The 16,596-nt window shown below is 42.6% G+C and overlaps 1 protein-coding gene across 1 annotated transcript; it reads left to right on the top strand.

The window, feature by feature from the left end:
• The first annotated feature begins 1,576 nt into the window (after window positions 1-1,576).
• Window positions 1,577-16,187, top strand: TKTL1 (transketolase like 1). Its single transcript, XM_063432676.1, has 14 exons — window positions 1,577-1,753; window positions 5,174-5,291; window positions 7,456-7,569; window positions 7,654-7,751; window positions 8,684-8,875; window positions 9,166-9,293; window positions 9,391-9,584; window positions 9,673-9,837; window positions 10,638-10,794; window positions 11,092-11,222; window positions 11,308-11,391; window positions 13,035-13,131; window positions 13,275-13,394; window positions 15,817-16,187. The coding sequence occupies exons 1-14, from the start codon at window positions 1,647-1,649 to the stop codon at window positions 15,987-15,989; spliced, it is 1,878 nt and encodes a 625-aa protein (XP_063288746.1). The 5' UTR covers window positions 1,577-1,646; the 3' UTR covers window positions 15,990-16,187.
• Window positions 16,188-16,596: the final 409 nt, after the last annotated feature.

Here is a 16,596-nt window from a genome sequence, read left to right as displayed (position 1 = left end):
ACTAAACCAGAAATTGTTAAGAAATGACAAGTGATTATCAGATTTTAGAATAAAATAATCAAGCTGAACTGAAGATCCTTTTCCAATCTGGTTACTTTGCCAACATTTTGTAATTCTCAGTTTAGCAAATAAACCTGAGTATTTACAAATACAAAAAAAAACCAAGTCCCGCGCTCACTCCCATCACTCCTGGGAGGCAGCAACGACCACAGTACACATCAGCCCCAATACATACAGTAAAAAACAAAGAAAAAGTTACCTGCGCTCTCTCCTTAATCCCTATGTATATTTAAACAAATGGAGGTAATTTAGTTACTCCAATGGCCACTGGAGGGAATGCCCGCCTGCCAACGTCAAAGACTCTGACCCTCCATCTTGCTTCCTTGAGCTTCTGGCAAAGATATCTCTAATGAGACAGAGAGGGGTATTTTTCTATATATATCCCTATATACTTATTAACCCTTAATAGGGAGCACATGTGAAAACCTCAGTGTTTCCAGCATGGCTGAATTTTCCTAAACTATATAAATAAAAATAAGATTAAAAATGTATTCCATTATTGCAGGCTTCTACTATCCACCGCCGCCGCCGTAAATAGCGATGGAATATGGCCAACATCACACTGTATAACGTGTTACTAGGCATTTTCACAGCTGCTGTGCCAACTATGCAGAACAGGGGCACTCCCAATAACATAGATAGTGATACGTTTGGCAGTGCATGAATGAAATGTAATATTGGGCACACAATCGCATTCCTACCCAAGAAGACTGGTACTATCAAATGTTTGAGTCATGAATGGGTGAAAAACATAGTGATGTCGTCTTCAATTTATTAAGCCATGAATAAAATGATTAATTTAGCACTTAAATAAAAACACTGGTTTAAGCTTGTTCCTTGTATCGCTCACACACTTTAATATTTTAATTGACAGAACTATTAGTTTTGGCAAATATTTTCGAAAAAAAAAGACACTCAGAAATGTTTTAAATATTGATCCATATACCCACGATCAAATTTAGGGCAAAGTTCTAAACGTTTTGCAATCAGCAGGAACATTCCACTGGTTTCCATGGAGATTGTGATCTTTTCATTTAGGATATAAATACTATACAGTGATTTTTTTTTTTAAATTTTTGCACTGGAATGTCAATTTAAGAACTTTTCCTTTTCAGTATATACATATATTTATTTTATGAGGTAAATAGGTTACTTATTTGACTAGTAGCTAGAAAGTGACCCTTTGGATGCTAAAATGAGCACATTTATGGCACTCAAATAGTTAATTAACTATGCATCAGTAATTATTAAGTATCCTTGCCTTGGTGCATGTTTTTTTTAATTTTTTTTAATAAAATGGGTTTTGGTAATATGAGAGGTGATTTGTTTACCTTTCCATCTACTAGTGATTAAAACAGTGAGGCATTTTAAAATGAACTATTAATAATGAGATTTAATGATATGCCTGCATCCCTAATGGGGTGATCATTGCACCACTATACACTCCCCCCAATAATCGCAGCTCCCCTCCTCCCCTCCTGATGTGAGATCATTTCCTTCCAGGGGGAGGGTCAGTGACAGCTCTTTAAAGCCCTTCCCATTCTGTCTCAGGCCCCAGCACTGCACGCCTTGTAGCATCCTCAGCTATGGACACCTACCAACAGCCAGAAGACAAAGACCTACAGGCCCTGAGGGACCTGGCCAACCGCCTGAGGATCCACTCTATCAGGGCTACATGTGCCTCCAACTCAGGGTGAGTGGTGGAGGGGTGCAGGGGCCCTGAGGCATGCCCCCCACGTGTTATTCTGCACCCCGGATTCACTGTCAGCTCCCCAGGTTTCCTGTCTAATCTGTACTCCTGTATTTAATCACTCAGATACTGATTTCTGTAGTTCTTCTTCTCCTTTTTGCCCCTTTCTGTAACGTTGGTATCTGCCCCCCACGTGGTGCTCTGCAGCTCACTGCTTTCACCTGCCCCACGTGTTTATTAAAGTCATCTCCAGCCTATTCATCCTCTCCTGGCAGTACAGAGTGTGACTGTCACTTTAAATAGGAACTCGGAGGCTTAAACGACTACAAATCGTCAGTATTTCATTTTACTTTTCATAATGTTTTGTTGCCAAGAGCTAGACTTTGTTTTCCAGCTTTCAGCAGGTGTAACAAATCAAGTGTAGTTTCTGAACTATAATTCCTATAATGCTTAGCCAGACTTCCTTCTCTCATAGAGCCTTGGTTTTCACTAAGCCTGACTCTTCTGGTGTCTGTCTTCTGATTTATTTATTCCATTGGCACTGACCTAAAATTCTGCATGTGTTTGTGGGTTTTATCTTTATTTCTATTTCCCCGCCTCTGGACTTGCATCACTTATCTTAATTTTGGTAGGTAATGAATGGTAACGTTATCAGGGCTAAAATGTGGTTAAATGACTGCTTATTTTGGAGCATTACAACAATGGCACATGTGCATAAGACCACTCTTTTTATACATGGCCCTTGTTGCAGCACAGAAAGGGTTAAAAACCCTTCATTCATTCTTGCCTGAATCCAGCACCGATGTCCCTCAGTGCTGTCTGACACTTCACTGATGTCGGGGACCTAACGCGCATGCATTTGAGCTTCCCAATTGCATTTGGACAACACAATAGGAAAGCATTGAATCAGTACTTTCCTATGGGGTTTTAGCTGATGCTTGGTATCCTCGTGCAGAGCGTGAGACTGTCCAACATCAAGTAGGCAACCAGGTCTCCAAGCAAGCCGGAAGTACCTCTAGTGCCTAATTGCCACTAAATGCAGTCTTGTCCGTGCAGCGTAATTATTGCCGTTTATCAAACTGCTATAAGTAACATGACCAGGACACTGCATCCAGACCGCTTTAATGAGCTGAAGTGGGATGGGTGACTATAGTGAGCCAGTTTGACCATACATTTTAATATTAGTCGACCTCTACATGATGATATGACTTACTGGATCTCCACAAAATCGATCGGTCTTAAAGTAAAGCTGTCTATCTCTCTAGGGATAACTTGCATTTACCACTGATGGTGACATCACTTCTTGGTGGCACAGTATATCTTTTGACTGGAATGGCTATGCAATCAAACGGAGTGTTTCCTAATGATTCTATCTTTATGAAATATTAATGGTGGGGGCAGAGCTACTTCAATGTAACACTGTAGTCACCAAAACAACAACCGCTACAGTAATTGTTCTGGTGAGGTATAATCATTCCCTGTAGGCATTTTCAGAAAACATGCAGTGTTTATATTACAGCCTAGGGACTCCTTAGATGGCTACTTGAGGGGCTTCCTGGGACACCACTGCCTTTTATCGTCTCCATGGAGACACTGCATTTTTGTGTTTTTGGCAAGGATGGCTAGATAATCTAAATAAAATCCCAGTATCTGAATAGGTATAGCTTAGTTTGCAGTACTTCCTGCAGAGGCATTATGGGTTGCATTTGCTAGAGTGCTATAGAAACGAGTGGTTTATTTGTCCAGTCTTCCTGTTCCACTTGTCTATTGGTGATCTAAACGACTTCAAATGTCGTGCAAAACACAAAGTCTAAGCACCAAAATGGCGCCCTGAAATATATAAAAAATAACTTCACTTGCCCTTTCTCTCGCTGCTGCCCACTCATCATGTGATGGACCTCCTCCAGGATGACTTTCCAATCCAAATCTCTTGTAGAGTAACTTAAGGGGCCGTAGACACATGCCCAGCGTTAAGAATTTTCCACCATTGATTCTCTTGCTGTAGAGAATCACTGAATACAAATATTCTGATGGCACTGTGCATGACATCACAGTATCCCTGGGTAAGAGCTGGGAGGTAACAGTTCCTGCTCTATCCAGAGGCCTTGGAGTTGTGGCTTAAAGCTGCAATTCCGAGCCTTATTATTTAAGTAAATAATGACCACTGATTGGGTCCCCTCCTCCTGCAACGACATGCGGACGTTGTATTGCTTGTGCATTAAAGCTTCCCCAAAGGAAAGCATCCAATTTGTAGATGTTTGTCCTCATGCAGGGTTAAAGGGACACTATAGTCACCAGAACTACAGCTTAATGTAGTTATGGTAGCTATAGTATGTTCCTGCAGGCATTTTAACAAAAAACACTGCATTTTCAGAGAAAGGACAGTGTTTACACTACTGCATAGGGACACCTCTAGTGGCAGCTGACACTGAACGTTTCCCATAGAGATTAATTGATTCTCTGAGGAGATGCTGATTGGTGCAGCGTGGCATTTTGCCGCACATGCGCAATAGCCTCCCAGTGTTTTCATATGGGAAGACATTGGATTGGTTGATCAATTCTGGTGATCTCCACCAAGGAGGTGGAGTGGGGGCAGAGCCGTCACCACGAGACCCGCACAACACTGGTATAAGGGTAGAAAATATATTTTTATTTTATGGGTTGCTGGCAACAAACAATGTTCCTGACACTATAGTCTTCCTTTAAGGGGACCGGGGCACTGCATTCACACCACTTGATTGAGATCAAGTGGTCTTGGTACCTAGTGTCCCTTTAATCTTTATATTCTATTAGCTGAGGGTTTCCAACTTGCCTTCTTGTCACCTATATAATTCTCATTCCATGCCGATTTGCTGCATTTCTATAGTGTTATATCCTTTTCCGGACCAGAGCTAAAACTCTTACAGAAGCCATGTGTCATTCTCTGTGGCACTTTACCGTGCTTTCAGATTAACCCCTGAAGGACCAAACTTCTGGAATAAAAGGGAATCATGGCATGTCATGTGTCCTTAAGGGGTTAATGAATTGTTCAAGGCTACAGACACTCGCAGCTCTGCCCTTCATCCTCCCCTGTGTATGTCCCACATAATAGGCTGGAAGAAGATGATCCCATTGTGGGTGGGAGGTGTTAAAGCCTGCGTGTCTGCTAGCAAGGCCTCCGCAGACATCTAATGGCTACAAAGGTTGTTTGACCTGTTTAAAGCCATTAATATCTCTCAAATATAACAACGAACCCTCACTGCTGGTCACTGAACTTGTATGAGTTATCGTCTAACATTTCTTGTTCTAGTTAACCTGAAGTTGTCCAATAGAGCTACACATGCTGGTGACAACTTGAGTTTTAAGATGTGCAGAAATTAAATAACTGTACTGTGTATGCATTAAAATGTTTAATTTGTCATGTTATCTGGTGACTCTCTGCAGACATCCCACTTCCTGCTGCAGTGCTGCCGAAGTCTTGTCTGTTCTTTTCTTCAACACCATGAAATATGAAGCGGCTGACCCTGGCAACATTAACAATGACCGCTTTGTCCTGTCTAAGGTGAGGAGCGTGCAGGAACATGCGATGGTAGCATGTTTAAAACTAAGCCATTTAAAATGCACATCGTGGCAAAATAACATGGTGGCATTGGAGAGGGCATAGACCTTCCTAGTGATGGCACAATCTGACACTGCGCAGTGACTTGGCACACCATCAGAATCCAAATGATGTCTAATGGAACACTTTAAAAGCTTCTATATCATTGTAGTGGTTATGGTGCAAAGCACTTTGATTGAAGGTATCGCAATCTTTAACAAAAACCTGTGCCTCTTGGCAGCTAAAACAAAGAATTGGCAGGGAGTCTGTTAATGCAGAGCGCTGCTCAGACTGCATTGGAATTTCAGACGTGCCATGAGCTAAAGATGGTGACATGTACAGGGATAAATATAACTCGCCTCTGCTGCGCCCCAAGTGGCAAAATATGCCAGTGGGGAGTATATCTTCCACCTGCCCCTCCATATATATTAACCTGTAAGGTAACAGAACCGCTTTAACTGTCGGCTCGATCATACTTGTGCTTGTTAGGTTAACGTTAAATTGACACTATAGGCACCCAGACCAACTTAATCTCACTGAATTGGTCTGGGTGCAGTGTCCCAGTCCCCCTTAGTCCTGCAATGTTAATCACTACTGTTTTAGAGAAACTGCAATAATTACAGTGCAGGATTAAGACTGCCTCTAGTGGCAGTGGCAACTGATGCTGGACGTACTCGCGCTCTGCATGACTAAATCCAGCGTCAGTAAAAAAATTTCCCTAGGAAAGCATTGAAGCAATGCCTGCCCTACATGTGAATTGGCCCCCTCCCCCTAATCAGGTGATGTCAGAGGAGGCGGAGTGCCGAGGGAGATCAGCACTGAAATGGGGTAAATGGTTTTGTTTAACACTTTCAATGATGTGTGGGGGCAGAAGGAGCTTTAGTGTAAGGAACAAACTTTGTATCCCTTTAATTTGCCATATCAAAAATCACACTTGGGACTGTCAATGCAGAGTACCATGCAGGTGATTTGCAGAAAATACGGGAACTATAAGCCCATACTCAGACTGTAGAAGGGATGTTCCTTTTCCCACAGTATTGATGGATGCTAGTCTATCAAACTTTTGTCCAACAAGTCTGTGGCAGAAGTTAAGCAGTTTATCCCTCAGGAGCCATAAAACTCAATCACTGGGCTGTGGACAAAGTGATGGCTGAGTTTGTGGGTGTGTTTGGCCATCTGCTTCCTGTGGCGTGCAAGCTCTGCATGCACTTTAACAAAACGATCTAGGCAGCCTGGGACAATTCTTAGAGGTCCATTCTGACAGCTAGCCTAGATCTGTAGTTTTTTTTTGTATGTCTTTTACTGCAATTCTAAGCTGAAAGCAGGCTGTGTGCTTGATGCACCATCTTTGAAATCATGCAAGGTTGTTATGGTGCTAGATTGCCTCCCCATCGAATATCACTGCAATGGTCAATGTGTAAACTTGCATTGTCAAGGCAGGTGTTGGAGAGTACAATCAATTCCCCTTGGTGCTTTTAGCTAAAAGGCAATATATCTCCAATGGGAATCTGTAGCTTAAAGGGAGGCAATAGGTGCCCAGACCACTTCAGCTCATTGAATTGGTCTGGGTGCACTGTCCCAGTCCCCTTAACCCTGCAACTGTAATTATTGCAGTTATTGAGAAACTCCTCCTTTTACAGACAGCCACTAAACGCACTCCTGGGTGGTTAGGTGACTTCTGGTCGCCTAACTGATGCTGGACATCATCACACTCTACCAGATGACATCAAATGTCCTCTAAAACATCCCTTGGAGAAAGCAAACTGCATTAAGCCCTGTGCTCAAACATGCGCTACACTTGAGCATCAGCAGTGGCTGTAGTATTCATCCCAAATACATGAAGCAAAGCCAAAGTTATCTGCACTCTATCGGAAATCCCTATACCCATTTTAAACAGAACACCGTTGCTGTTTGCTAACGGATGACTGGCCCAGCAGAACTGCAGTGTCTGGAAACAGTCAGGAATTGTGTTGGGACTCTACATTAACCCATGCAGTACTAAGCTGGCAATGTTATGCTTGAGCTGGTGGCTCATAATATAAATGTAGAATTGACCACATTTTGGACAGAGCCTTTTTCCATATTCTGTCCATCTGCCCCACCTCTAAAACCATTTCTTTGTTCCCAGGGACATGCTGCACCCATTCTCTATGCTGCTTGGGCTGAGGCAGGCTTTCTGAAAGAATCCGACCTCCTGAACTTGCGGAAAATAGACTGTGACCTGGAAGGACACCCAACACCTGTGAGTGTATACAGAGAGAATTTCATTCTCAGATAATGGTGAGAGCTGGAACCTGATTGACCTAAATCCCTTCTTTCTCCGCAGAAACTCCCATTTGTTGATGTAGCAACTGGCTCACTGGGACAAGGCTTGGGTGCTTCCTGTGGTATGGCCTATACTGGCAAATACTTTGACAAGGCCAGGTAATCCATCTTTGTCTGATATAACCATTTTTGCAATATTAAGGAAACCCTTTAAGTCATGGTACCAATAGATCCTTGGAGACGGCTTACTTTTTGAAGTCAAAACGTTCATGCTTCTGACATGGTTGAAAGAGGAAACCCCTGAGTGGGACTTCTTGGAGTGTCTGGTGAGCATAGCTAACTGACACTGAACTTTTGACTTTAGATTAAACTGGTCATGAATGACTTGCCAGCAATGGGGACCTCCTGGTACCAGAACCACTCCATACCAATTACGTAAAGATTGTGCCCACAATGTTGCTTTATACTGTTTGGTTTTTTTGTTTTGTTTTTTTAATTACTTTTAGGCATCTGCAAACTTGATGCTTGTGAATCAAAGTACTGTCACTTTAAGAATTAAAAAAATCTATTTTTTGCATTGGTACTGACATTAAAGGGACACTATAGTCACCAGAACTGCAGCTTAATGTAGTTCTGCGCTCAGTATAATTTTCATGCAAACACTGCCTTTTCAGAGAAAAGACCGTGTTTACATTGGGCCCCCTAGGGACGCCTCCAGTGGCCACTCCTCAGATGGAGATGCTGAACTTTCCTCATATATGCATTGATTCAATGCATCTCTGAAGAGGTGCTCATGTCCTGCATCCACACCCATTTCATACAGTCCAATGCTTTTCCCTATGGGAAACTATTAGTCTGAAATCATAAATTCTGTCAGCAAGGAGGCAGAGCTGTCCAATGCTTGAAAGAAGGGAAGTTTTTTTTTTTTTTTTTTTTTTATTATTTTTTTGGGGGGGTGTATGCAAACCTAAATGGTTAACACTACAGGGTCAGGAATACATGTTTGGTGTTCCTGACCCTATAGTGTACATTTGAGCTAGAATGTATGAGAACTGATTCTAAATCTTGACCTTCTGTCTCAACTATCCTAGTTACCGAGTCTACTGCCTGATGGGTGATGGTGAATCCTCTGAGGGTGCTGTCTGGGAAGCTATGGCATTTGCATCCCATTACAAGCTGGACAACTTGGTGGCAATCTTCGATGTAAACCGACTGGGTCAAAGTGAGGCAGCTCCTCTTCAACACAAGACTGAGATCTACCAAAAGAGATGTGAAGCTTTTGGGTAAAAAGAAAAATCCTTCCTTAATTTCTCCTGTGTAGCTTCACTGAGTGTGTGTGTGTGTGGGGTGTCTACCTCTTATTCCAACCTTGAGTATCACTTGTGGGCGTGACTGGTTTCCCTGCTCAGACTGATGCTTGTGACTTAATTCTTTTAATAGCAGTCAACCTGCAGATTCTGACAGGTTAAAACCTTGACTGCAATACTGATGAAACAAAGCCACATGTATAAAGTTCTTCAGCTGTCATGACATCACTTCTGCATGTGCTAACTACATGTGTACTTCTGTTCAGGTGGAACACATGTGTTGTAGATGGACACAATGTGGCTGAGCTTTGCTATGCACTATGGCAGGCAGCCCAAGTCAAGGATAAACCCACAGCCATCATTGCAAAGACTTACAAAGGGAAGGGCATTACAGGTAAAATGGACCACCCTATTTACTGAATACCATAATCTGATAAAATGGTGGTACTCCTAGAATTGTCACTTATTTTAACCATATCCTGTCGTTCCAGGAGTTGAAAATGAAGACAACTGGCATGGAAAGCCAATGCCTAAAGACAGGGTTGAGTCCATAATTAATGAGATACAAAATCAAATCCAGACCAACAAAAAGCTGAGTCCTTCTGCTCCAACTATGGATGCTCCAGCTGTGGACATTTCTGGCATTAAGATGCCTTCTCCTCCAAGCTACAAACTTGGTGATAAGGTGACTAGCAGTAAAAACTGACTGGCATGTCTAATATTTCTGCTGCCACACACCTATTTACCGTGCATTTTTACATCCTTTGTTCTAGATCGCAACTCGTAAGGCATATGGATTGGCTCTTGCTAAACTAGGACATGCCAACAATCGTGTCATTGCCCTTGATGGTGATACCAAAAACTCCACCTTCTCTGAGATCTTCAAGCAAGCACACCCAGACCGCTATATTGAGTGTTTTATTGCTGAGCAGAATATGGTGCGTAATACTGACTTCAGTCTTTTTGTGGGGGAACCCTAAGAATGCCAATGAAGTATCTTCAACAAGCATTATGGGTTTATTCAATAAATTAAGAGCTGGCAGGAATGCAAAGTAAATTTCCTGATTTAGGCCAAACTAGAAATTCTCCAAGAAGTTTCTTCAGTTTGAAATTTGCGTTTAAAATGCTTATTGAATCAACTTTAAATTGCTGAAAACCAGGTCTCCAACTAGGTGGCGTTACATGGACTTGTCACTCATATTCTACTTAGTATGACTTCCTGCTTGTTAAATACTGGCATTGCATCCTTGATCCTACTTGTCACCGCTCCCCACAACCTAACAGGCTCCATTTTTCTCTGAGCCTTTGCTATGACTTCATGAAACACATGGTGCAGTATTTATTCTGTTACTGGCTAGCACAGGTGCCTTCTAAAAGTGCTGAATCTCCCACAGATCTTATGCTTTTCTTCTTGTCTCCTCTGGCCAGTTATGCCACTTCCTGGTCCGATAACTCTCTGCCAATTTTCCCATTTGGTGTTCCTGCCCCTATCGAGGCTCAAGGAGAGCTTTAGGAGGTAGCTCTGCACTCCAACTTTGAAGACTATCTCTCTATTAACCCCTTAAGGACCAAACTTCTGGAATAAAAGGGAATTATGACATGTCAGACATGTCATGTGTCCTTAAGGGGTTAATAATGTCTGAAACACATTGATGTTCTATGTCTGTCCCATTTGATACATGGCTTAATATGTAAGAAACCTGGATTGTGCTAAACCACTTTTCTTCTTTCTCTAAAGGTCAGCGTTGCGATGGGCTGTGCCACCAGGAATCGCACTGTTGCTTTTGCAAGCACATTCGCTGCCTTCTTCAGTAGGGCCTATGATCACATTCGTATGGGAGCCATTTCTCAATCAAATGTCAATCTCTGTGGTTCTCACTGCGGTGTATCTATTGGTGAGTAGTCTTACTCCGCACAAATCTACAGTGACTCTATGTAGCCACTCCAAATACTGGCCAAAAAACTAACCAAACCTGTATTAGATACAGGTAAGAGTCAGATCTAGGTTATTTATCAATGCTAGAATTATCTGGAGGCTGTTAAGCCTATATCAAATACTAGATGGGCTTTCCACAAGGATCTTTAAATCAGCTGTTATAAAGCTAAGATATAAAACAATTATAAAAAGTGTTTAAAAGAAACGCCTATGTGGAGTAAGGAAAAAGTGACTTGGTTTTTATACATGTCTTTAGGTGAGGATGGTCCTTCTCAGATGGCTTTAGAAGACATTGCAATGTTCCGTGCTATTCCAACATGCACAGTCTTCTATCCCAGTGATGGCGTCTCCACTGAACATGCAGTGTTTCTTGCTGCGAATACTCAAGTAAGATGTACACCTTGGATATGCTTTTGTGTAATGAACCGATGCTGGATTTCGGTTGTAATCTGTAACCTTGTTGTTCACTTAGGGAATCTGTTTCATCCGGACCAGTCGGCCTGACACAGCTGTCATTTATTCTCCTGAAGAGAAATTTGAGATTGGGCAAGCAAAGGTAAAAAACACAAATTTAAGTTATTTGAGAACTTGTGCCAGTCAGATGCATTCTGTCTGCAAAACTTTTCCTTTTTTCTTTAAAGGAAACATGGAGTGTCGGCAGATAAGAACCATTCGGCCCATCTAGTCTGCCCAAATGAAAACACCGTAACAGTATTATTGCCCTTTATATAGCACCAACAGATTCCATAGAACTTTACAATATTATTAGAGGGGTGATTTAACTAGAAATAGGACAATTACAAGAGAACTTACAGGAACGATAGGTTGAAGAGGACCCTGCTCAAACGAGCTTGGTCTATAGGAGGAGGGGTATAAAACATATTGGGACAGGAAATGGCAATCAAAGAAGGTGGAAGAGAAGCAGAGCTGGAGGAGAGAGTAGAATGCTGCCCTTTAGGAAAGAGCAAGAGACAGGTATGCAAGGTAGAGGTTTCTCTGAGAGGCCATAAGCTTTCCTAAAAGATGGGTTTTAAGGTACTTCTTAAATGATTGAAGGGGAGAGTCTGGCGGTAGGCAGGCTATTCCATAGGAAGGGAGCTGCCGTGAGAAGTCCTGGAAACGTGAGTTGGCCGTATGGGTGCGGACAGGAGGTCACTGGAGCGCAGAGACTGAGAAGGGGCATACCTATAGATTTGTGAAGAGATAAGTGGGGCTAGAATTGTTCGGTGCTTTTAAATGTATGTGTTCGCACTTTGAATTGACTCTTCGTATTCATGAAGCCAATGTAAGGACTGACAGAGGGGTGAGGTGTGAGAGGACCGACTAGAGAGGAAAATCAGTCTGGCGGCAGCATTCATTAGACTGTAGCGGGGCAATATGGCTTTTGGGAAGACCCCCCCTCAGGAGAGAGTTACAATCAATAAGGGACATTACTAGAGCATGGACAAGCTCCTTGGTAGCATCTTGTGTAAGCAAGGGGCAGATGCAGGCCATGGTTTTTTAACATGGCATCTACAGGATTTGGAATCATGCTGGATGTAAGGCTAGCCTCAAATATGGCACCAATACAGCGCGCCCAGTACAGCCCCTTAAGTGGTTATTATGCCCAGCATGTCTTGGTATGGCTTGACCACTTACCTGGGTCCGCAGGTCTTGCTATCTGGGAGCTGCTCCATGACTTCACTACTTCAGTCAGAGCTTGAAGCTGTCTGGGCAAAGCCAGGCTATTGGGCTATCCCTGCATTCTATGTAGTGGTGAACAGTTGACCCATTTGTAAAGTCAAATATTCTAAAATGGCATACAAAAAAGGGGAGAGGTACAGCGGTAACGCTAAAGGTACAAGTCTGTAGCATTGATACCCTAACAATCCAAAATGTAAAGGCAACAGGCTGTGCAAAATATTAACGTTGACTAAACCAGTCAGTAGAGTGAAGGTGTTTTCTTAGTTATACCATATGAAATCGAAACAAAGACTTGATTATTTACTCCACAAGGAAAACAAATTGACCTCCAAGAACCATTTTCAGCAGGTTTTTATATTGATACAATAGGGACTCTTGTACCATATTCTTAAGCTATTTTACATTGATCTAGAGTGTTACTACACTTTGACAAACATTCACTTTTTTTTTTGTTTATGGTGTAACTTCCCAAGAAGTGCCAATTTGCCTTTTAAACAAGTGTTCCTTATCTACCAGGTGGTGCGGCAAAGCGATTCTGACCGGGTAACTGTAATTGGTGCAGGAGTTACTCTACATGAAGCTCTCGCGGCTGCCGATGAACTTTCCAAACAAGGTAACAATCTTCTGACTCCTCACCTATCTTAAAGTGCACTTTGCTGTGTTTGACCACACGGCGCAACTTATCGTAAACCCCCCACCCACAAACTGCTATATGCAGAATAACGGACTAACTTGCTGTTTAACCCCCCTCCACAGGCATAAATATCCGCGTGATCGACCCGTTCACAATCAAGCCATTGGATGCAGCAACCATTATATCAAGTGGAAGAGCTACAGGCGGCCATATAATTACTGTTGAGGACCACTACAGAGAAGGTAACTGGTAGCAAACACGGTCTTGATCCAGATATAAGTAGCTCAGTGGCAAGAGAAAGGAACACTTGTCTGCAATTTAGACTGCAGTCACATGTGGGTTTTTCAAAAACCTGCATCACGCTATTTTAGAATGGTCACTTGTCCACACTTTCAGCCAGGAGTCTCTTTGTACTTTATTTCAAAGGATTTTGCTAAGCTTTGAAAGGCTCAATATAATGTGTGCTGTAGTGGTTATGGTGCTAACATGGTTTGACCTTTTACATAATGCAATCTACAAAATCTGCCACTGTCTGTGATTTCAACATGGTAGTCTCCCGGTAGGCACAACACTATAGAGTTCTAAAGGGGTGCAATTGTTGGTAAATGGTCCCCTAAATATATCCATACTTCCAATCAGCAAGCAACCTCAGACTGGACGTGATGTAGTCGTGTCCAATCATCCAAGATAATGGGATATAATATACTACAAGAATACCCAAAGACTAACTTGTGTCAGGGCAACAATATGCTGTTAGCCAGGGCTGGATCTTCCTTTAGGCTAACTAGGCTTCAGCCTGGGGCCTCAAGATCAAGAGGGGCCTACATTCAAATTGTTAGCAAAATTAAAATTACACTATTCTAAAAAAGGTGAACACTGAACCCCAAATAAGGAGAAATTCTACGCATATAATATGACCAGTGGCGTACTAAGGGGGGCAGTCCGCCACAGGTGCCACTTACTAGGGGGGTGCCTGGGGCAGACTGCAATGCCCCTCCTGCCGCAATCGCAATGTGCAGAGCTGCAGTCCATGTATCTCGCGTGCACTGCCCAATCAGAGTGTTGCCGTGGGTTACCACGGCAACGCTCTGATTTGGGTCTCGCGAGATCCATGGTCTGTGGACCAGAAATGACGGCCACCAGGGACCCCACCGGACCACCAGGCAGCCCCCACTGGACCACCAGGGATTTAAGGTAATGTTTTTCATCCCCCTCCCTCTCCTCATCACCCCCCTCCCTCATTCATTATCAGTGTTTTTTTTCTTCTTTTTTTTCTTTGTGATAATTTTTATTTATTCGTTGCGTCAGTATCAAGGAGCAATGAGACTCGCAGGTCTCCAAGATATGTTATGGTAAAGAATAACAGGTCGGGCTTGCAGGCACACAGCGTGAACGGACTCGCAGGTCCTCATGCTCTGGTGTTATGTTCATATAATACAAGTTTTCATGCATGTTATACACGGGATGAACCACATGTACAGAAACCGTTTTTAGTCTAGGTTAGTTAGCATTTTACACTGTCGGTATTTGTGATGTGAGCACCGTTGTTGGTGTAATTCGTCTATTCAAGAACCTCGGTGCGTTCGCTATGTCTCAACTAACTTCTATAAGTGTCGTTTGTATGTCAGTGTTCCCACGCTATCATTCGGTTCATTCATTGTATTAGAGGCTCGTAAACCTCTCTTCTGACCTCGATTGTCAGGCCTGCCATAGGGCCCTCTGTCTTGCGGTATTACCCTTGTTGCGTTTGTGTTTTCCCCCACCGTTACTGTAGTATTTCATATGTTTATGTAGGGTTGTGGTGTTGTGGGCATGAGATTCCCCCTTGCTGAGTGGGTGGTTGCGACTTTAGTCATGTCGCATCCGGGCCCGTCTAAAGTTATCATGTTCGTCAGGTGTGTCCTAGAGGCATTAACCCCGACTGATCGGGGGAGTTCGTGTGGATCTATGAGTGTTTCCGTTCGGGGTACGGCTATCCCTTGTCGTGGTGAGTTCGGGCAGTGGTATAACTCGGGTTGTTAGGGAGAGGGGGGTTCTGTCCCTGTCGGTCTTCTGTCTGGTGTGTTTTTTTTTATTTTTTTTTTAAATGTCAGTACCAATCAACACGTTTCATTTAACAGATTGATATATATCACAGTAATGATGTATTTTATTGTCTCTCGTAATTTACAAACTTAAAAATGGGAGGTGAAAGGGCCCCATAAGTGGAATAGCCTAGGGCCTCTCCATCTAAATCCAGCCATGCTGTTAGCCCATCACTGAAGATCACGCATAAGAGAATTTCTTGCACAGATTGCTTCTGCCATTATCTGGTGGCCTCCTAACTACAGGTTCTGTCTATATATAAAACTACGCTGTGAAAGAATCAGCATAATATGAGCAGGATATTATGTAGAGCAATTCATCCAGTACTGGTTTAATTTAAGTCTGTCTGCAGCTGTAGAGCCACAGAATTCTAATGCGATTCAGTATTTAGAATGTCTGGCATATCACTCCTTTTCTAGAATAGCCATAGTTAACTTCCATATGTTGAAGGCAATACTTAGTGCTGTACACATGTGAATCTGCTATGCTTAAACATTGCATTACCTTCAGGCCATTTATTGTGCAAGCTTTTGTTCTGTTGGCTCCTAGCGGTATAACACTGGTTTTATTTTTCACCAGGGGGAATTGGAGAAGCGGTGTCTGCCGCTGTAGCAGGACAGCCGGGGTTCATCGTTCAGAGCCTCGCGGTTAATGGGGTACCTCGAAGCGGGAAGCCTACTGAGCTTTTGGACCTGTTTGGCATCAGTGCTAAACATATAGTTGCCGCTGTTAAATCTACCTTTGCAAATTAAACTCATCTCCATTGCAGGTTGCTAACTCTGTAACAGTTCCTGTAGCGTTTAATTCATTTAATGGTTACTATGCTACCTCAGTGTTCTCAAGCTTCTTGTTACCAGTTAACTCTGTTTGCTGTAGCACATCATGGGTGTGAATGTTCTAACTGTCTAGTTTATCTCTGTACTTACTACAATAAAGAACATCAACCGTAACACTGTCAAGTCTGTGTGGTTTCTTGTCATTTTTTTTTTTTGTGTGTGGGATCTGTAGCTTGTGAGTGTTCCTACCTATTAGAAATTCATCACAAACATAAATGTCTGAATTAACATTCCTGTGGGTTCAAATGGATTTTATGAAGTATCCACGTCTAACTTCCATTTATATCTGCACGGAGAGTTAATTGAAGTCGTGTGGTGTGTTTTTATTATTTTTTTCTCACCACATGGGGGCAGAATTGTCATTGCTGAGATTTTCAATAACTAGCCAAACTCCCACACTCCGGTCAACTATGCCAGAGTGGGTAGTCTTCATATGACGAGGTGTTGTATGAGACAAATTGATGTAAGATTTGTCATCCCTTCCTCCTTCCAAAGAAACTGCATTCTGGCTCTAGACAAGTGG

This window comes from Pelobates fuscus, chromosome 9 (assembly GCF_036172605.1).
Source record: "Pelobates fuscus isolate aPelFus1 chromosome 9, aPelFus1.pri, whole genome shotgun sequence".
Lineage (NCBI taxonomy): Eukaryota > Metazoa > Chordata > Amphibia > Anura > Pelobatidae > Pelobates > Pelobates fuscus.
Note: the sequence above shows the minus strand (reverse complement) of the source record. Positions and strands in the feature narration are given on the sequence as shown.